Source organism: Nicotiana tabacum, chromosome 18 (genome assembly GCF_000715075.1).
Source record: "Nicotiana tabacum cultivar K326 chromosome 18, ASM71507v2, whole genome shotgun sequence".
NCBI lineage: Eukaryota > Viridiplantae > Streptophyta > Magnoliopsida > Solanales > Solanaceae > Nicotiana > Nicotiana tabacum.
Genome location: NC_134097.1, coordinates 133,639,611 through 133,661,305, shown reverse-complemented (window position 1 = coordinate 133,661,305; position 21,695 = coordinate 133,639,611). Strand labels below are relative to the sequence as shown.

General features: G+C 36.5%; 2 protein-coding genes and 1 pseudogene across 2 annotated transcripts in view; 1 reads left to right on the top strand and 2 right to left on the bottom strand.

Moving 5' to 3' along the window:
* The window catches only part of LOC107790870 (tRNA ligase 1), a 46,028-nt gene extending 31,863 nt beyond the window's left edge, over positions 1 to 14,165 (bottom strand). Inside the window, exons 1-9 of the mRNA XM_075237300.1 lie at positions 13,770 to 14,165; positions 12,214 to 12,657; positions 12,079 to 12,129; positions 11,678 to 11,760; positions 10,933 to 11,032; positions 3,832 to 3,910; positions 3,298 to 3,421; positions 2,716 to 2,822; positions 426 to 554 (exon numbers count right to left, since the gene is read on the bottom strand). Coding sequence (XP_075093401.1) covers positions 426 to 554; positions 2,716 to 2,822; positions 3,298 to 3,421; positions 3,832 to 3,910; positions 10,933 to 11,032; positions 11,678 to 11,760; positions 12,079 to 12,129; positions 12,214 to 12,657; positions 13,770 to 13,913 — 1,261 coding nt within the window. The 5' untranslated portion in view covers positions 13,914 to 14,165. The remainder of the gene's footprint in view (positions 1 to 425; positions 555 to 2,715; positions 2,823 to 3,297; positions 3,422 to 3,831; positions 3,911 to 10,932; positions 11,033 to 11,677; positions 11,761 to 12,078; positions 12,130 to 12,213; positions 12,658 to 13,769) is intronic.
* LOC142173165 (U6atac minor spliceosomal RNA) lies at positions 8,995 to 9,102 on the top strand (annotated as a pseudogene).
* Positions 14,166 to 15,535: 1,370 nt separating the features above from the next.
* LOC107790869 (uncharacterized) lies at positions 15,536 to 20,814 on the bottom strand. The gene is made up of 6 exons (XM_075237302.1): positions 20,170 to 20,814; positions 18,608 to 18,799; positions 18,014 to 18,253; positions 17,228 to 17,445; positions 16,713 to 16,967; positions 15,536 to 16,338 (listed from the first exon to the last, which is right to left on the bottom strand). Exons 1-6 carry the CDS (start codon positions 20,543 to 20,545, stop codon positions 16,024 to 16,026), a joined length of 1,596 nt encoding a protein of 531 aa, XP_075093403.1. The 5' UTR covers positions 20,546 to 20,814; the 3' UTR covers positions 15,536 to 16,023.
* Between the last annotated feature and the right edge of the window lie 881 nt (positions 20,815 to 21,695).

The following is a 21,695-nucleotide window of genomic DNA, read 5'->3' as shown; positions in this document are numbered from 1 at the left end:
ATAAAATTGGAAGTTTAAAGTTAAATTTATTTCTAAAAAAATAAATGCATCACACTTTTTGGGACAAACTAAAAAGGAAAGTGCATCACATATATTGAGACAAAGGGAAGTAATATAGAGGATACACTGAATGGGCAGCCTCAAGCTCAGTTCATGCTTCTCACATTCAACTTGGGTGTATTACAGGAAGACTAAGACAACTAGGAGATGACGAATAGAAGATACACTTCCAAAACACGGTCACAAGGTGATGCGGGTCACTCATACTTGTTATTTAGGCTTCTCTAACCATTCAAATGAAAATTACACCACCTAACAAAACAATTTTCTCACTACTTCATTTAAGTATACAAATAAAACATCTAAAACCCCAATAAATATCGGTACAGAGTTTGGTGAGACCATATAGGAAATAATCAGCTTACCACCCTCTAATGGCGGAGGAGGAAAATCTTTCAGAACCCGTTCCATGTGCTCTGAGCTCTCACGCTTTACAATGCGAGCCACAAGGCCCTCCAAAATTTCACCTTGCACTTTTATATGGTCTTTTGATCCTGCACATCAAACCGAAGTATATGAAGGGAGAAAAAAGGCAACTTCAAAGACGAGCACAGACAACATAAACAAATAATGCAAGATGTAAGTGAACAGATTAGAAAGAAAACTAATACTAGATTTCCAAAAGTCAAATCGCAAATATACAGACAATCAGAATAGGCATTACAAGATTGCCACTTAACTTCCCAATAGGATGTAAATTTTAGCAGCATTGAAAATTTAAAAGCACGTGAAGCATTTTGCTTTTGGAGACCCAATCATGCTCTAATTAATATGCTCTTAGAAATCCATAAAAGAACCAGATAAATGAAAGTGCGTATTAAAATAAGTAAACAGAAAAGATGCTATGACACGTGGCAATTGTCTGTAGCAGGGAAATAATCTGACGACATATGTGAAGGGTAAGGATTGAAGAGAGATAAGGCCTTTGAAAAGCATAAGAGAGAGAAGAGAGCTAAAAGGCAATAGGAAAATCCAGGGTAAAACCTTAGACAAGTTGTAACAAAAGTGAAGGCATGAGGGATCGGAAAAAAGAAATGTATGAGCTAGCACGACATAGAGATAAGGTCACATTAGACCTTTTTTTCATTTCTTTTTTCCCCTTTTGATAAGGTGATAGTTGTACAATATTCATGCATACAAGTGGTATACAGAAGTAGAAAATCTAGACCAAATATGATTCTACAGAAATAGAGTCCAATCATCTAGATTATACCTTTCTCAGCCTTTTGGCTAAGATCAAGTGTCCAATCATCCAGACTAATTGAAAACCCCGCAGGTACTATGAAAGTTTACAAAAACAACAAAGAACTTCTAGTTTCTAGCGGAAATATTTCCGTACTTCTCCTTCTCTCCCTTCTAAAAGCCCAGTAAAGAACCAAACATTTGAAGGTGTTTGGCATGCTTCATTACATGCCAAAAGAGATCGAAAGTTATATCTCACAATCTGCACGTTACTTGGTATAGATAAGTAAATGATCCATTTTCCTCCAACCTCTTACACATATACCATCTGATATATGCTATTTTCTTTTGACTCATATTTCTCATATGTAAGAAGAAAGGTCTTCGTACAGGTTCTTCAAAATACACGGAAGCTTAAAAGTTTGAAGTACTCTACCACATAACTACACACCCAACATATAGACATATCAATAAGCGAATCCATGAATATAAAAATAGGTCACAAGGAAGCTAGCCAAGTATAGAAAATATGATGAGCTAACTGTGATACAATTAGATGAGGTAGGCTCAAAATCAAATGGAAACGCTATCTCAGTAGACTAAAATCTCTCGAGATTGATGCAACAAGAGTTCAACATAAATAAAGAACCCATATAGACGATAATGACTAGTTGGAGTTGAGCTAGTTATTCGCATAAGCGTGAGATTTTAGAACCTCTAATTTGTACAGAAGAAAGAAACCTGAATAGAGAAACTCAGGAAATTCATTTTGTCAAACCCAAGTGTTTTGAGATTAAGTTGTAGTTGATTGATAGACTTTGATGAATTCTGAAAATGTTCCATGGTTTTAGTTGTAATATTATGTTCTAAATTCACCTTATCAACCGCTTCTAGATTTCGGTCATTGGTCAACTTTTTTTTTTTTGAGAAGAAAAAGAAAAAATCTGCAGTATCTCTTTATTAGGTCAGTGACCCTGCTATTCACACCAGTGAGTTGCTTTGTAGATTATGGGACACCATGACAACAACATGGTATATGGAGGGGTTCGGGATATGTATGACACTGCATCTGACCAAACTCTTCCTCCATTAGATTACTTAAACCTCAAACGTTATGTCACTTCATTGCTTAAAAAACTTTTCCTTCTCCAGCAGTGCAACGACATACAATAAGTATAATTAAAACTTTTTATCCCAACAATCGCCTGACATATTTTAAAGTACCAATTCCACCTTTTCCCACTCCAGACTAATGTACCAAGCAGTTCTGCACCCAACTCTTAGTCAAACTACATCATCTCACGCAAAGAGCGCAGAACAGAATACTCGTAGAATGAACCTCCTACCAGAAAAAGTTAACCGCAAAAAACTGGAAGGAGAATGTGTCGAAACAGAGAAATGGTACAGAAGATGATCAATCAAATGAAATCAGCTGAACAATTTAAAGAATATTTTATACGATGTTAAACTTACCAGGTACAGAAATATCAGCAACTTCGTCAAGAGCCTGGCAAACGGTTGTTGCTGTTCCTTCCTCGCAGAGTGCATCAAACGCAGCAAAGAAGGAAGTCACCGATTTCCTTCATGTGGAAACAAGTGTATTTTTTCAGAAATAGATAGTTTTTCATACCTCCATTAAGACAGAAACAGACCCAAACTTAATCTTCTTTTTTTAAATGGAAATGAGACAATGTGAAACAACAGGCCAGTGAAATTGACATTGAGAGCTAATAAAAAGCATGAAGAGCCATCTGTATACAAGAGACAGAATCTTCCAATGATGGGATAAGAAACCATCTTCAATTAGTAAGAAAGCGATTCAAAATGGGTATTAGAGTCACCACATGACCTAGCTTTTCATGGCAGCCAACCAGAAACAAAGCTCCATTTCTACCAATTTGCTTTATTGTATGTCGTCATCAACAGAAAAACTAAGAAAATAATAGCATGTTCGAAGTAAAGGCCATAATGTCATAAACCCAACGGTTGCTTGTATCAACTGTGACATTAATAGTATTTAAATAAGAATGAAACCAGACATACTGAGACGCATACCTCGTTGAGAACAGCCATACATGATTGGTTGGTAGTCTCCATTCCCTGCAAAAAGCGATTACATCGGGAGTTGAATAGAACTTTGGTTTTCCATTTCCCAACTCCGTGACTGCAGTCACAACCGCTGTTCAAAGAAAGATTGGAAAGAGAGTCAGCAAAAGGGTGCCAGTCTAATAGATGTTGCAATAGTCAATTACAAGCACATAACGATAAACAACCTTGTTCAACAACGAAGTACATTTTGGAATATCAGAAAACGTGGTGCTCAGACCGTACATAAATCCACGTTCTCATTTAACCTCCAAAACTATGAAGGTTTCTACATAGCAAGCACCAACAGATTTTTAAGTTGTGATTCAGCACAACTAACAGATTTTCATCTCTTAAGACCAATATATAGTTGAGAGCCAATTTTCACCCAAAAATTAGTCAAAGCACTCATTTAGAAGACTGAAGACTATTTGAAACCAAGACATATGACCTCTTCCAAGGATATAATTTAATGGAGATGTTAGGCTTCCTTTTAAACCTTACCATAATCATCTCGTGGGCGTTGTCCGTGGTCCCCCAACACTGCTGTGACCAACTCCATTGATATGCACATGTGATTGCGCTGCAACATTAAAGGTTTAGTAATTCGAATTACAAACATTAAGTCAGAATAAGAGCTGCTTTACAATGTTTTTGCAGCTAAATTAACAAAATAGAGAGAAAACATGACATGAGAGAGCAAAATTAACACCAGGTGAGAAAGAGATAGAGCTCTGACAACTGGCATTCCATCCGAGTACTATTTTCAGAGTTATAGTTCCAAACAAAAGGTGATATCCCATCAATAGTGAAAGTATGTGACCTAATGAACCACACTCAACAGATGAAAGCACCAAGAAAAAGATTGCCACTGTAGCGAATTAAAATATAGAGAAAGAAACTATTCCCACATAACTCTAGCGCAAGATCTGTCCTAGGCAGCTGGTCATAGTGCAAGATCTCCTCAAGGCAATGCTCACACATAAGGTCTACCAAATCCCGTAAACGTTTTAAGTGTCTCATTTCAGACGCCTTTATCTATTTATTTTCAAATAACCAATACTTCCTAGAATTTCAAGTTCAGGAGCATTTTCAGTGATTTTACAGAGTAACGGTTAGGCAAAATCCTAGAAAAATCTAGACAGAGTTATAGGAATTAAAGTTTGTTCAGAAAATGTATTGAGTATCCAACTCCTAGTTGGCCTACGGAATCCTTGAGTAGAACTACCTAAGCGTCTACAAGTACCTGTAATGCTTTCAAACCCATAAGTTAAGCCATTATATACCAAATAGTTATGTGAGAATAACGTCTTCAGCTTTTTTTGGATAAGGTAAAGTTTTATTGATGGGAATTACTAAGGTAATACTGCAGAAAATTACAAAAGCTTGTATTTGTTTTACATCACAGACTCAGATAAGTTAACAAGTCCATCAGATCAGACAAATCTACTACAATGTTTCCTTACGACCAACAGTACAAGTCCTGGATACATCTGTAGTTGACTAAGGAAATATACATTCTTGTCTTTAAAGCTCCTCCTGTTCCTCTCCAACCAGACAGTCCAAGCAATGCATAAAGGAAGTCTGTCCAGGTCCTTTTTTCCCCTCTTGTCAGCATTCAGTGATCTGCAGTAGCTAAATAAAATCTTGAAGATTTTGAGGCGCTCCCTCATAATCCAAATAAGTTCGGAAACAAGGACCAAATCAGCCATGTGAAGTTTCAACATAGGAAGCTACCTCCTCACACAGAAAACATCTGCTACAGATCATGAAGCCCCTCTTTTGTAAATTTTAGGAGTTAAACAGGTCCAATATGAAACCAACCATCCAAAACAACCTACTTTGGTTGGAATCATAGGTTTCCATATCATCTTCCAAGGCCATTGAGCATCATAGTTCTCCCCTTGCTTTCTCAATGCACTGTTAAAGGATTTAACTGAATAAAACTGATGTACTTTCAAGGTTTTGCACCTCTCAAGTACAAGAAGAGAGAAAAACAAAAGCACCCCGCTAAAGTTTTTCACAAAACTAGCGAAATCGTTCTTCAAACTCACGTTAGAAGAATGTAAGATGGAAAGAAACCGCACCCACATGTTCCCCAATCCCGCAAGATTGCAAGACGCGTTGAATAAAGGAAGAATAATGAAATAAAGAGTAAATCACGTTTTTGAAGCAATAGCTTAGAAAAACTAATCACCAATCTTTATTTTCAGCATATTGAGCCCTTTAAATAGGCCTTACAATGAGTAAAAATTGATAAGGTTAAGGAAAATTAATCCTAATTAAACTAGAATAAGAATAAGGCTAAGAAAACCTGTCCTAACTAAAATTGGAAAAAGAATTCTAGTAAGAATGGGATACCAACTAACAATCCTAGTTTGACTAGAACTACAAATATAATCCTACTAAAACAAGAATTAAATTACTAGGAAATAAGAAATAACAAATCATAATCTTTAAGGAAAAGAAATCCTAATCTTGAATGGATTCTTCGCTTCTTGAATTTCTTGGATTTTTAGCATTCTTGATCTTGCATCATTCTTCCCTGGTTGAAAAAGACTCGTCCTCGAGTCTAATAGCTTCCATAGATGGCGCAAGATTTGCTATAATAAGAACGGAGACCCAAGGGGGGAAAATTGGGGACCCAATGCTCACCAGGTTTTAAGTTACATTTTGCTAGTTTATCATAAAGCTTCTTCACGTTGTAAGCAAACTTAGCATGTGGTCGAACTAAATCCCACTTTCTATATTTCAACTTTCTATCAAGTCTTCTCCATGTAATCTTTCTATATTGACTCTCAAACTTCAACTTACGATATGAAGTTATTGGTATAGACTTAACTAACTCCATGTCTAGCTTTGAGTTAAGCATGGAGATCAACGCTCTTCTTGGGAATGCATCAATTGCATCGCTCATACACCAACAGACACTTTGATGATAGCCATATATATTTATGACGTTAAGACATTTTGTCTCTCCAATATATGGACTCAAAACTCTCCATTATCCACTCCTTTATAGGTAATTTTTCCTCTTGTTCTAGCATATTTCTATGGACTTTAGAATTAACGCAATATGTTGCCTTGTTTGGATTGATTGAGTCAACAATCAAGTCAATATTGTGTTGAGTATCTCTGAAAGGCGAAAAGCCAACAACACACATGGCTGGATAATCCAATGGATCGTCAAACTTTGGTGGTAATTCCTCAAGTTTCGGATCTAATGCATGTTCCTCGTCTCTTTGATATTGGTCTTCATCAGCTTCATCATCTTCAATCCCTTGATTATCTGAATAATTATCATATTGGGTATGGTGCTTTAGTACTCTTGTGCCTTGGTCAGCTTCAACCTCTTCATCTTGCTCAATATATCGTGCTCTATGCGGTTGAATTGGTGGATATTGAAGTGGTAGATGTGGTTGAAGCACTGGTATGTTATTTGGTGGTAGTAGTAGGCGTTGTGATAGATTTGGCGACTAATTTTGAAGCACCAAGCGTTCAGCTAATTTAGTCAGATTCTCCATTGATTCCTTCAAGTCATCTAGCTGCACTTTAATTTCTTCGCTGTCTCGTTCAAGGATTCTAGTTCTAAATTTATGAACTTGTAATTGAAGATCCATTGAAGAGAATCTTGAAAAGGATCCTGAACTTGGTATTTTCTTGTTTGGTGACACGATGAATAAGGTAGCAAATCAAGAATTCGGACCTGGAACCTTTTGGATCTGATACCAAATTGATGTACTTTCAAGGTTTTGCATCTCTCCAGTACAAGAAGAGAGAAAAACAAAAGCACCCCGCTAAAGCTTCCACAAAACTAGCGAAAGCGTTCTTCAAACTCACGTTAGAAGAATGTAAGATGGAAAGAACCTCACCCACACGTTCCCCAATCCCGCAAGATTGCAAGACGCATTGAATAAAGGAAGAATAATGAAATAAAGAGTAAATCACGTTTTTGAAGCAATAGCTTAGAAAAACTAATCACCAATCTTTATTTTCAGCATATTGAGCCCTTTTAAATAGGTTTTACAATGAGTAAAATTGATAAGGTTAAGGAAAACTAATCCTAATTAAACTAGAATAAGAATAAGGCTAAGAAAACCTATCCTAAAAAGGAATTTTAGTAAGAATGGGATACCAACTAACAATCCTAATTTGACTAGAACTACAAATATAATCCTACTAAAACAAGAATTAAATTACTAGGAAATAAGAAATAACAAATCATAATCTTTAAGGAAAAGAAATCCTAATCTTGAATGGATTCTTCGCTTCTTGAATTTCTTGGAGATCTTGCATCAAAAACCCATCTTGCAGGCTGTCCAAAGTTACAGTATCTTCCCTGTACAATCCAACATAACATACTGCATTTCCTGTAAAATTTCTGCAACTTATACCATTTCCCGATCATATAAACTCCTTCTAAAATGGAAGTTCCAGCCATCCTCCTTAAATCAGTCAGCAATAGTAACATCAGGCACCAGAACTAGTCTATAAAGGTTAGGGAAGTGTTAACAGAGAATCCCCCTTTTCAAGCCAAGAGTCTGTCCATAACTTAAATCTTTTTTTCTTTTCCCACTTCCAGTTTAATGGAATTTTTAAATTCTCCCAATAAATTTGCAATCTGTTTACAAATGACAAAACCACTGGGAGATTTCACAAGCTTAGGAGCCCAGCATCCATTTCTACCATATTTAATATCAAACAGATCCTTCCACGCAACCTCCTTGTGATCATTTAGCCTCCCCTGCCATTTGCAAAGCAGACTTTTATTATGGAGTTTGAAATTTCTAACTCCCAGTGGTATCAACACCATATCCCTCCTATGATATCCTATTTAATTAAATGCATTCCTTCTACAAAGCAATACTTTCCCATAAAAATTCATTTAGTATTGGGTAGACTAATTCTTTTTTTCTTTTTTTTTTTTGATAAGATAAAGATTTTATTGAATGGTACCTAGATGGTACAGAAAAAACAGCCTACTGCAATCTTCTTCCTAACAACTCCAAGAAAAGCATGTACTGATCTGAACTAACTAGTGGGCTTGATTTGCACCAAAGATACAAATTTTGTAAACAAATACTCTTAATTCTAGCAATTGGATTTCTCTGTCCTTCAAAGCAAGCCTTGTTCCTTTCGAGCCATATTGTCCATAAGATGCAGACTGGGTAGACTAATTCCTAGGCTTCTTTTTTAGTAACGGAGAAATCTCCGATGGCCAATCGCGCACGGTATGAAACTCGGTGTATAATGGGCCTGCATCACTACCCTTCTCCACTTAAAACTAGGCTTTCATCTACGGCAGAATCCAAATCCAGAACTGTGACGTGCGTCTAGCCAACACATTATAGGTTGTGCTATTATAACTAAACCAGGGCAAGCCTTGTTCCTTTCGAGCCATATTGTCCATAAGATGCACACTGGGTAGACTAATTCCTAGGCTTCTTTTTTAGTAACGGAGAAATCTCGGATGGCCAATCGCGCACGGTATGAAACTCGGTGTATAATGGGTCTGCATCACTACCCTTCTCCACTTAAAACTAGGCTTTCATCTACGGCAGAATCCAAATCCAGAACTGTGACGTGCGTCTAGCCAACACATCATAGGTTGTGCTGTTATAACTAAACCAACCAAAGCTTGGAGACGACTAATTCGCCAGACTTCTTGTGTTCGTAGAAAGAAGAGGTGGTTGCATTTCCCCTGACAGGCATGGGAATGGCTTTTGGGCCTTCCTATCCTCTGTTATCAAACAAATTCCAGGACTTCAGTTTTCTCATACAAAACTAGTTTTCTCCCAATCCAAATTCCACTCCAGTTCTCCATCTAAAAAATTCCACCCCAACTATCACTGCATACTCTATTCATGCTTAAAGTTTTCCATTCAAGCTATTACCATAAGAGAGTCACTTCAATCCAACAACTTTCTATCCTTTTTACCACATTCTATGCCTTTTGAACCATGGAGGTAACGTTCTCCAACTAAGAAACTATCTTCTCCCTTCACCCACAACTTTGGGTGTCACTTTCTTCCTCTCGATCAAACAAACTCTCTCAAGCGATTTCCCCTTTTGATGTCAAGCCAGCAGATCCCAGGCTTCAACCTTGCAGATCCCAACCTTGGTGAGGAGCAATATATGATCATCAGGATTGATTTTACTAAGAGTTCCATCAGGATAATAGAAGTTCCATTCCGAAGCTGAAGATGAATTGTCGAGTTCTCTTTTATTTTTTTGGTGTAAAGAGGAGCACTTACAAGAAGCTGAGTCTATTTATGAGATTTTAGATTACTTATAATAGTTTAAGGGCTAGGAGCTCAGGCTTTAATTCTCCTTGTAATTACATAGGACAACATTGCTTTGTGTAAGCGCTGATTAATATATATACTAATATGATACCTTCGGCAAAAAAACAAAAAAAGAGTTTCAGTTATCTGGATTATACAGTTTCATCTACTCAAAGACGCTTGCTATCTCTGTGGAAGTGAAGCAGAAGACAACTCCCACCTGTTTCTTCACTGTGTTGTTACCTCTCAATTGTGGCACATGTTTCTAAGTATTGTCAGAATGAACTGGGTCATGCCAAAAGATACATCCGACCTCTTGAGATGCTGGGCTGGTGTGACAGGTAGAGTCAGACAGAAGAAATGGTGGCAGAAGATCCCAGCCTGCATTTGGTGGTCAGTCTGGAACAAGAGGAATTCCAGATGTTTTGAGGATGTCAGCAACTCCATTCAGAAAATCAAAATGAACTGTTTAGTACTTTTTTCTCTTTTGGTGTAAAGAATGCCCTGTAAATGATAGTGACTCCATACTTGATATCATAGAATCCTTGTAAGTTTTTATAGTGGGGGATTCTTTTACTTTTTTGGGGATGTATTCTGTCACTTTTAGCAGCACAAACTTTGTGCTGTTTTATATTTATACAATGTTATCATTCTCAAAAAAATCTACTCACAGACGCTTGCATGTTTACGTAATGGTGGAGGTGCAGAAATTTCTTTGTTGCCAAGGATGCAAAAAAAAAACCTACAGACTTCCATTTGTCTTTGGCAGCAGATCTTCTTTAATTTATGTTGATGATTTTATAACATTTTGCTTAAGTAATGAATAACGGGGTTGGAGACTCCGCCTGATCTAGGCAATAGATAGTTGGAGATATACAAATATTCACACACATACAATTAATAATCAATCAGCGCAACCAATTTGTTCTGCACATCAAAAAAAGTATAGGCCAGAAAGAAAAAAAGATAGAAGAAGAAAGGAGATCAGAAAAGGCAAGAAATTCACAAGGACAAATCTACTACAAGTAAAAACAAAAGGAAGGAAATGGTAGAAGTCACTTCAGTGGTAGTCAGATAAAGAGGATTCTTTAAGTGCATGAGGTAGAAGTAAGCCAAAGTTATTGAAGAGAAACTAAAAAGCTAAGACCTAAGATTGAGCAAATTTATCCTTTCCTGATAAACTACACTAAGTATTCCGTGAAAGTTATTCATTCATGAATTTCTTGAGGCGTGATAAGAAAACATTGAACTGAAGAATCAGCAATATCTATTGAGTATGTACAATGAAGTCTCCTACATGGAACAAGTGTTAGTTCAATACCTCAAGAAACTCATTGAACTCTGCTTGCTTCTTGCTTGCTTGAGTACCCCATGCCTCACGAAACATCCGTCCAAGAACAAAGACACCAACAGCAGTGTAACTACAAAATGCAAATATAACAGCAAGCTTTAGATGAGATTAAAGAGTTTAACCACCACGAAAATTACCAGGTAATGGATGATCCAACTATATAGAAGGCCACGAGGTTTAGAATGGATGATTTTGCTATTAATGGTGCTCCCTGCCTATATCATTCTCTACATGAAATGAGAAGCATCGGTGCACATCATAAATCCGTCAAGAAAAGTAGTTGATGAGTTTATTACACTTTAAAGGAGAAGAAGAATGTCAAGTGAAGTGCCTCCCAGGCTCCACCAATTTTTTGATAATAACACAGGCACAGCCATGACTCCAGAAAGTTGTTTGAAGCAACAACCCGCTGAGCACACAATTAAGACTACCAAAAACAATAGTTACACCAACAACCTTCGTATAGAAAACATGAAAGCATTTGAATATTCAACTAATTGCCAATGCAGCCCCACATGACTGTCAGGGCTAATAGAAGGAAAGAATCAAATTACATAAGAAAATCAAACAAGGAAATGAATAAACATGGTATCAAAAAATTCAAAGGATGCACGACCACATTGATGAAGTTCAAAATTTTGCACAAACCCTACATATTCATAAAGAAGTAGAAGATGCTTAAAAATATATATGCGGTAGACACAAGTATACATACATATTCCCGAAGCTATTCTTGGCATATGCTCCACCCGCATGCCCAGCATACATAAAAAGTGATCCAGAATGCTTAAGTGAGACCTGAAAGAAAACTATTTCCCGCATGAGCAGCATAAAAACACCTATAAGATATAAATTTTAACAACTGGAGAAAGAAACACAAAAAGAGAGTATGACAGGATAACCCAGCTACAGCGATAACCAAGGTAGTGAAAATGGTGTCTGCATCTTTATAAATATCCAACTTGCTAGAGTGTTGTTTTGATGATGGAACGAGAATTGTAAGGTAAACTAAACCTAAAATCTGCGTTGTTCAAGAAAAACATACCTTCCCAATAAAAAGAATAAACAGAAATTAAATTTGCATAACATCAAAAGCCAATCAAGCTTGAGTCCTACCTCCATTGTAGCCAGATCTTTGGACACCATCTCTATCATCCTTGTCCTAATCTGAAAAACCATACTACCATTCATGAATCGCTTCACTTAAGCATCATGAACCACAGAATAAAGAGAAGTTGGAGAGATCTCTACCTCCTGATCAGACTTCTCATTCTCAAATTTTGGGTAGAAAGTAGCCCTTACTTGGGCTCTGGAAAATGTTGAGTTGTCTACAGTAAAGTTTTCCAATAAATTACCCTTGAATAATTTGCTTAAATTAGCATTCTTTTGTTCATTTGATGTTTTTTCAGCTTCAATTGTTGGGGGTCCAGACACTGTTCCATATGATTTGGGTTTCCAGATGACTTTTTGATTCTGTACAGGTGACTGGGTTGCTAATCCAACGTTCCCAACTTGAAGAGATGCCACTGGAGCACTAGACTGCGCAACGCCTTCACTAATATCCATGGAATTTAGACGGTTGGTAATGGCTCCAGTAGCTGCAGCAGATACAGGTTCCCCATTTGAAGACGAGCCTGTTAACCTGTTGGAACTTGGCCTCACTTGCCATCTTTTCTCTTTATGACCACCCCTTCTCTGCATTTCCGAAATTAAAGTGATCTAATTAAATCCAAATTTTAGATGCACTTACAGACACATAATATGACAAAAAAAGGTAGAACAAGATTGACGGAAATGATACTCCACAACTATCTTAGACCTCCTAAATAATCAAACAACGGACACAGCTGTACTGCACAAGAAGCTCGCATATATAAGTGATGGTGATGATGGCACAAAGAGAAACTAGTACCAAAAAAAGTTTGTGACACCACTGCCATAGTTTGGATTTTTGAACTCGTCAAGAAATTACCAAGATTTTGACAATACAAGCGAACCACAAGTAAAAGAAGGGTTTCTTATTGTGGTGACTATAAAAGCACAGAACATAAACAAATATTCAAAACAGAATATGAAAAAGAGAGAAAATAAAAATAGAAGACACTTTGCAGGTTTTTTTAGCTTTCCTTGATGGCAATTATTGATACATATGGAAACAACAACTAAGCCTCAACTTGACCTGTGCGAGCCTAGTGCTTCGTATTCTGTTTGTTAAAGTAGAGACCCTTGAAACAGGTCCATGAATACCATCAATGACTATTGGAGAAAGCAATGAACGACAATAATAAGTACAGAGCTGTCAGTGAGGTAAGAATCAGTCAACACCAAATTATGCAATGCAAAGACAGTTTTCCGGTGTTGGTTATCTAGTTAGAGAAGTGATCCTTAGGCTTTTGTTTTCGTGTTGCTCTAAATTTGCAGACATTGGTAATTTCTTGTTTTATTTAATCAATAGTGGACTCCAAAGTACACTGCACACTAGTTTTGTAAATTAAAACTTGATACTTCCAATTAATCATCTTTTCTAGATATACTTGAGCTTCAACGTGATAATTGATATTGAGCTTTTTTGACAGCATCATCAGGTGTAATAATTTTTTTTTCTTTCTAAAAAAAAAAAGTCAGAATAACAACATCCAAGTTTATCAAAAACTCGCTCTTTTAAAATGCAATCAACATCCAAGTTAATCAAAAACTCGCTCTTTTACAATGCAATCTCATAACTGGAAATTGAAAAGCAAACGAAATTAAAAACTTGATCAACAACGCAAGAAACAATTAACGATGTAAATACAACATAGTAATACCTGATTGTTCGGCATGGGTGAAGCGAAGAGCGAGCTACTGAACGTGAGAGAACGAGATTGAGAAAAGAGGAAGGTTCTAGAAGGAGGAATTGGAGAATATAATTTGAGAATGAAAGGGTAAACGATCCTATGCGATACCGACATTCAGTGCTAGAGAAAAGGAAGACTAAGCTAATATTATATGGAGTACTACAAAAAAGGCGAGTAATTTCAGGGGAGAAGATTACCACCGCGTTGAGGCGGTCTCGAATCAATGGGGTTCCATTAACTGAACTAACTCAGTCTTTTGCTTCCATTTTCAGGTCGTTAGTAGAGGATTTGTACTTACTAGTCTTACTGTAGGCGGATTGCGCCTGCCCCTCATATTAAGGAGAATCAACTTCTAAATCTAAAAATAACATAAATATTTATTCAAGAGATGAATTTATATTATAATATAAATTAACAAAATATTGTAAATCCTATTTAGCAATAAATTTAATGTCAATATATAGGGGGGGAAATGCAAGTTCTAAAATTGTCATTTAGAGTGATCCGAACGGAAAAATTATAAAAAAACATAGTGTACAAATAGCACCGAAAGAATTGGGACAACAAAAAAATAAATAGACTTTAAAATATAAAGCTAGCAAAAAGTACTTTTATAACTTTAGTCTCACAAATTTCTATGGAAAACCGTCCCTTTTGTAAAATATAATGCTAAATCTTAAAGTGACAATAACGGCAATTTAATTTTGATTTTTCAATTTTTTTTGTGTTTACAGTTATAATTTTATCCAACGTAGAATATCTTATGTACTTCGTATTTTTAATATAATATAAATATATGTAAATTAATACAAAATAACTCGATAATACACGAAGTGTCAATTATTTAAAAAAAAAGTTCTTCTTTTTGCAAGTTGCTCTCTTTTAAAATTTTCATATAATTTAATAAACATTTTAATTTTTAGTAGCAATTTCCTTTTGATTATGTCCCTTCGGTTTTACATTAATTTACCAAAGTGGGTATGCTTCTGGTAATTTCTTGTATGTAGAGAGTTTAAATATTTGATTTTAAAATATAAGGGTACTGCATGATTTCCATTATACAAACGGTTCAAATGTTTGACAGTTTGAGTGATAGGGTTTTATAATTTACTCAAAATAAAAAATTGTCTCTGTAGTGTATAAGTTAATGAGAAGGCAGTGTTGAATGAGAAAAGGTGAAGGAATATTTAATAAACGGAACCCGAATTTTTTGTTGTAATAAATAAACAATAAAATTGTGAAATTGTGATGACCTACCTTTCTAAGCTAGGTAAACATTTCCGCCGTCAGTTTGTACTCATGTTCCCTTATTGTTCTCTAGGCTTCTACTATCTTGTCTGACACAGTAACTACATAGTAAAAGTGTCAATATAATTTTCCGTATTACAATTTTTAAAATATGTTAAAATTTGTCCTGTAACTTTATTATTTTAAAAATCCAGGAATAAAGAGCATTTAATATATACTAATTTTATTTTTCAAAAACATGTAGTAGTTGAACTATTTAACCCTCTACTCGATTGTGTCATTCATTTCAGAAATGGGAGACAAACGAGAACAGTAGTTTTAGGGACAAAAGAACATAGTATAATTTTAAACGAAGAGTATATTGCTAGTTTAAAAATTATTTAGAAAGTACATTGCTAGTTACTTTGATGACCATGCGTGGTAAGTGTGGTTTCACATTTTGAAAAGTAAATATCAAGTGTACATAAAACTAAGTAAACCATCATTATCCTAGAACATAGATAATCAATCTTATTCCATCAGTTTTCTGATACTCTTTTGATATCAGCTGAGGAAGTTTTTCAAAATTCAATACACCACAAAAAAGAACACTAGGAATAGTTCGACATTATTCCAAACTTTCTTGGACCTTTTTATAAACAACAGAAATGTTAATGAAAAAGGATAAGAAGTCACAAAAATATGCCAATGTTACTGACAGGCTCTGTAATTTTTCTCCTATCAACTGAACCCAGCCTAATCAAAAGCATATAACGAGACTCAACTTAAGGCTGGGTGTTCAATTGGGGTGCTTATATCTGTGATCTTGTAATAAATAGATCTGAGACTACATAAAAGTGTGTTAAACTCATCTTTCCTGTAACTATTTCCTCCTAGGTAATCTATGGGTATTATTCACAAAGCTAGGAAGGAACCACTGTGACCATATAGATAATGGACATTTAGGTGATTTGGCTGCAAACTGCAGGTGGTCAAGCTAGTCTATAAAGCCCTCTTTATCAGAATTGACTAGTGTAGATGCATTCTCTTCATCAGTGGCAACATCGCTCATAATTGTATCTTGTAAATCTCCGTCATATTTTTTTATAGGAAATTGATCTGCTTCTGGTTCTGGGGCAAGAGGTCCTTGAGGATTTCCAAAGACAGTGCTAAATATCTGTCTATGGCATTCATCACAAAAGTAAAAATAAGTGAAATGACCCTCATATAGGAGCCTATGTACCATTGCATCTGGTAGGACTCGCTGCAAAAAATCACTCGTGGATGGTGGTACCACCATGTCTTCCATCCCCTAAAAGAAGTCAGAAAGTTTAATTACTCACTAGATCGAGAAACATGTTGGTATAAGTCAGAGGCGGATCTACGATTTAAGTTTTATGGGTTCAACCTTTTAGGTTTTTAGCATTGAACCCATTGTCATTGTAAAGTTATGGGTTCATATTGCTACATATTGCAATATTAATGAATTTTTGACATATAAATTTATACTCCGTGTCAAAAGTACTGGGTTCAATTGAACCCGGTGCCGATAAATTGCATCCGCCTCTGGTATAAATATGTACATAAATCATGCTTGAATAAGGAGAATAGAGAAGTATCATAAAGAAGAAGATAGTAGACTCATCTTAAAAATAAAAACAGGTAAGGAAGAAGGGATGAACCAACCTGCCATACATGTATTTGACCAAGGAATCCACTCAAGATATCTTCTGTTTGACCATATAGAGATTTAATCCAATGCAGAATACCTTTTCCAGGGCGTTTTCTCTGCACTTTGAGGTCTGCAGGGCTAAAACCCCAATTTGAAACCTGTAAGACAGCTTCCTCCACAAATGGCTTTGCATTCACTTGCCGGACTGATTCTTCTAGATCTCTCTGCCAGAACTCTTCAAACAATGGGTGTTCCACCAGAGCTTTATCCTGGAAAAATAAGCCACTCGGTTAATTGACCTGGTAATATAAATCTTAACTTGTCAACCACAATCTCATGTATAACAACGTTTTTTGTAACTATCAAATAGAGAGACCAGCAAACTCTGGTAATGATTTCATTTCTGTTATTTGAAAACTTTATTTCCAATTCATGAATATAACATAATAAGGTGAGCATAGTCAACTTTGAGATATCACCGTTGTTACACTATCTCATAGTTTTTCCAACAAGAATCAAGGTTACTCACTCTAATTCCAAGTGACAAGGAAAGCCATGTTTCGATCTGGCCATGGACTCCACACAGGAAGCTTTTACGGTAAAAATAAGGAAGTAGTCTGGGAAACTTCCTAGCTAAAGTATACATGACTTTCTTCTTTGTTGTCCATCTTTTCCACATTTTATTCTTCTCCTCCTTGGTCATTTTTGGTTCATATGGATTAACCATTGGAGCAACCATGACTGCACCTGCAAATTCAATCAGCACTTAGATTCAGCTGAGAGGATATGAAGCGAACCTAAATTTTGTTTTGCATCTCAAGTGCACCAGAATGAAGTATATATGGGGCTTTTGAAATCTTTGCCATAAACTGCAGGTGCAATGAAGTGATTGAAGAACCATACGGACCCAGAATCAAGAAAGAGCAACATCAGTATCCTGAGGACCTTTCACCCACTGTAGATCGAAGACCGGTGACATTTCGAACTCCACAAGTATGTTTTAGGGCCTTCATGGCACTTCAATTTAATGAGCACTATGTTAGTATTGCACACTGTCTCACTCATTTTACAAGATTCATAGACTTTGGAAATACATCGTTTCTTTGGGAATTATTATGTCCACTTGGCCTTGAAAAGAAGCTATGGAGTTGTAAAGTCTCCCGCTGTCTGTGATAAGCCGTCAAACACATTGAGTGTGACAGCAGCGACCTAGATGTCTCTTTGGGTCAGATGCAGGATGATTAAAGATTCTTGCATGCACACTTGAGATGAGAATGACATACTGTCAACAAAAGCTAGTCAAAGACTACTGTACCTGCAATCCTGTCAGGAATGTATTTAAGCGCAGCCCAAGCATGCATACTTCCACCAGAGAATGCCACCACCCAGAATTTGTCAGTAACATTGATAGCATATGACAAGTGTAACATATCCATGGCTGATGATTCAAGGTCCCTAAAAGGATGAGGATCGCTTTCCCCAAATCCTGGAAGATCATATGTTACCAAGCGCACACCATACTCTTGCAGTAGAGAAGTCCTAATGCCAGGTATTCCTGCTTGTTTTGAGAAGGAGACAAACACACACCATTAATGCATATGAAAAAGCTTGAACAAACGACTTGCAAATTAAACTACTTTGACCTATGTTTGTTTGAAGGTTTAAAATAGAACGAACAGGGAGAAGGGAAGTAAGCAAGTAGGGGTGACCTTCTTTTTTATTAGGAAGTAGACTGATGGGATAGCACATATTGCCGAAAAAGCTATTCCATATCCTCAAAGGTAAATCTGATTTACTACACCAATAATCATAACCAACCAATCTTTCACTCTTTCTATTGCTCTCCCCTCCCTTGAACCATACAGAATGTTGATTGCAAAGGTTTACGGGTTAAGGTTCAGTACAATACCTGCAAGACGGGAAGAGAGGAAAGAATGTGGGGCAATCACAGAAAATCTAGCCTGCTCAGCTGGAACACCTTGCTGATGATAAGCCAAATGTCTACCATCTGGGAGCAAAATTCGACTAGCATTTGGAGGATGAATATACACTTTCTTGACCAATGGATTTGGAGATATATCATCACTACTTACAATCAGCACTGCAGAATAGCTTCTGTTAGTAATATTATAAGGTAGAGGCATAGAAGAGGAGAAATAGCCATCAGTCTTGAGAACATGAGGACATTTGCAAAAACTAGTGAATTTGATCGACAACAATGAACAATGTCAACTTATCAACCTACTCTATTTACAATATTCTCAAATTCAATTGGACCAGTGAGAGGAACTTGACTTCTTTTGTTCTCCACAATTACTGAGAGCATTATAATCCTAATAGGGAAAAAGACGTGAAGCTCGAGCAGTAATCATGCACAATATTTCAAGACACATTGCAAGTATTAATTGGTTGCAGCACCTTAATCTGTGTGTAGGTTGAGAATGGGCAATTTTCCTACTGCATAAGCTCAAGTGTTAAAGGAGAAGCTGTTATGTCTGATTTATGCAGACACTCCTTCCTCCATCCACATATATCAGACTCCAGGAGCATAGTTTCTGCAGATTATTGATCAATAAGTTTCATTTTTATTCCTCTTATAGCAGTCTACTTTGTTAATCAACTAGATAACTTGTGCTCCGGAGCAGTAGAACTCAGACTTCCAAGTCACCTTATACCGTATGCTTGAAAATTTACAGGAAGTTAGAAGTTGGACAGCAGGGGCGTGAACTTCTTAATGGGAAAAGAAAAGGATGAAGATTTTATTAAATGTCCTAGATAACATTGCAGGATTGACTAAAATGCAGAGAATCGGTCAACAAGGCAATATTAACCATTCTAAGTGCGTCATCAATTGAACACCGCAGTTATACAAACTTGTTCAAAACAGTTCTGAAATTCTAACCAGCAAAGACTAACAAGAATCAACCGACATAAATCAATTATTCTATGGTTAACAATGCAATTCTCTCTTTTATTTTATTTTGTTTTGCCATCTATGAGAATTCATGAAAAGGACGGTTTTCTAAATGCAATCCTAATAAGCACTTAGATTCAAACTCGTACATTACAGTTCTAACCGTGGCCAAGGTTTGTCCTCTTGGGACCAATATTAACATGTCGTAAAACCATCCTCAGAGCCAAATGAGAATAACCAGATAGCAAGCAACACCATATTGCATAGCCTAATTTCAAACTAGTCTCATATAGAATAAATTTCCCTAGTTGAAGTTACTACATTACTTCAAAAATCAACATTACTAAAATCATCTCATGCATTACACTTGAAATTGTGTGAGCTCTTAAAAAGCAGAGAAAGTTTTCCAAAATGGATTTAAGTTAAAAGTTTTGTAACTACTAACTACTAAGTGACATGATTGTGTAAATATTTTTTTACAATATTAGTGCATAGACTCTACCGAAGTTCATCCTACATTCCCTCAAAAGCAAGCCATAGAAACTAAATTGAAGTACCTGCAAAAGCAATAAATAAGACAGAAAATATCACACTCCAAGCATGAACCGGATCACGATCTTCCGGCAAGTATTCATTCAGAAAACTCAACCTCCGGCAAAGTTTATAACACGGCGCTCCAACTTTCCTCACGAGTACCGAATCTTCTCTGATCACACTCTGCTTCAATACATCCCTCACTCCTTTCCCGAACTCCACACTCATCTCCGCAAATCCTTTAGCAAACTCCACAGCATGAAATTTCCAATTCTCCGCATCATTACCTGCCGCAGCCGCCGTTGCCACACCAATTCCGCCACCGACAGCGGAATAGCTCGAATTGTACCGGATTCCAGTGTCTATGCCTTCTCTCCATGACTCGTTGACTTCAGACATGGAAAATACCGCTTCAAAAACCGAATCAAATTCTTCAACAGCGTAAACTGTAAGCTATCGCTCTTTCTCTTCTCTCACTATATACATATACACGTGCATATGTATGTATAGATTCCTGTATTTTGTACACCGAATAATGTATCTTCCTTTGCGTATATTTATATTATATAGTTTATGAACAAAGCTGCATGTATCTCTCTATCTATGAGTGTATATTACGATTGTGTTTGTATATGTGATTTGTATTGAATTTATTTTGGATTTTGTTTAGCTGATGAAAATTTTTGAGGTTTATGTGCAGGGAAGAGGGGTCAAAGTGTAATTAGAGGAAAGTATAGGGGGCAGTAGGTAGAAGTGATTGGGTGGATAAAGGGCTGAGATTTTGCCACGTAAGGAAAGAGCGGCGTCAGAGATAGTGGAGTGGAGTGAGGTAGTGACAGTGGTGGTTGCGTAGTGGTGGGGACGTGTGGTTTTATCGAGACTTGAGAGACTAACGAACGTTACCTGTATTTGCCGGTAAACTTTCGTCAGTCTTTTTTCTTATTCTTTTTCTTGATTCTCTATATTTCCGTGAAAACATTGACTAAAACGGAAATTTAATTAAAAAAAACAAAAGAACTTAAGTTTTATACATAACGGTGTAAGACCTCATTCATTCGTACTTGATAGAGTTCTAAATCTTAATCATCCAGATGTGAGATATTAAGTGTGTTTGTATTTAAAGTTTGAATCTTAATTATTCAGATCTTAATTATTAAGTGTGTTTGATTTTTTTTACTTCACAACCACTTAATGGGTCTGAATAGGTTTGTATGATTAAGATCCATGCCAGAGATTTAATTTCATTAAAATGCTATCATCCATTATCAACTACCACCATGCCGCCGCCGCCACCACCACCACCACCACCATCCTCAATCATAGCCGTTACCATAATCGACTACCACTACCCACCATCTGTACCACTCCCACCACCATCATTCTCAAACACAAACAATGCTCATTCACCTCAACTACCACAACTAACCACTCTATCACCATCAACAACCATAACCGGCATTGCACATCATTATTGACTACCACCACTACCTTCCTCAATCACAATTATCATCACCTGCCATTATTAACTATCATCACTCACCACCATCAT

Coding starts and splice junctions, on each gene's coding strand:
- LOC107790869 (XM_075237302.1), bottom strand. CDS start 20,545: ATGTCTGAAGTCAACGAGTCATGGAGAGAAGGCATAGACACTGGAATC. Junction 17,446..18,013: donor CATTCCTGACAGGATTGCAG/GTACAGTAGTCT, acceptor TTGAATTTGCAG/GTGCAGTCATGGTTGCTCCA. Junction 16,339..16,712: donor GTCAAATACATGTATGGCAG/GTTGGTTCATCC, acceptor GACTTCTTTTAG/GGGATGGAAGACATGGTGGT.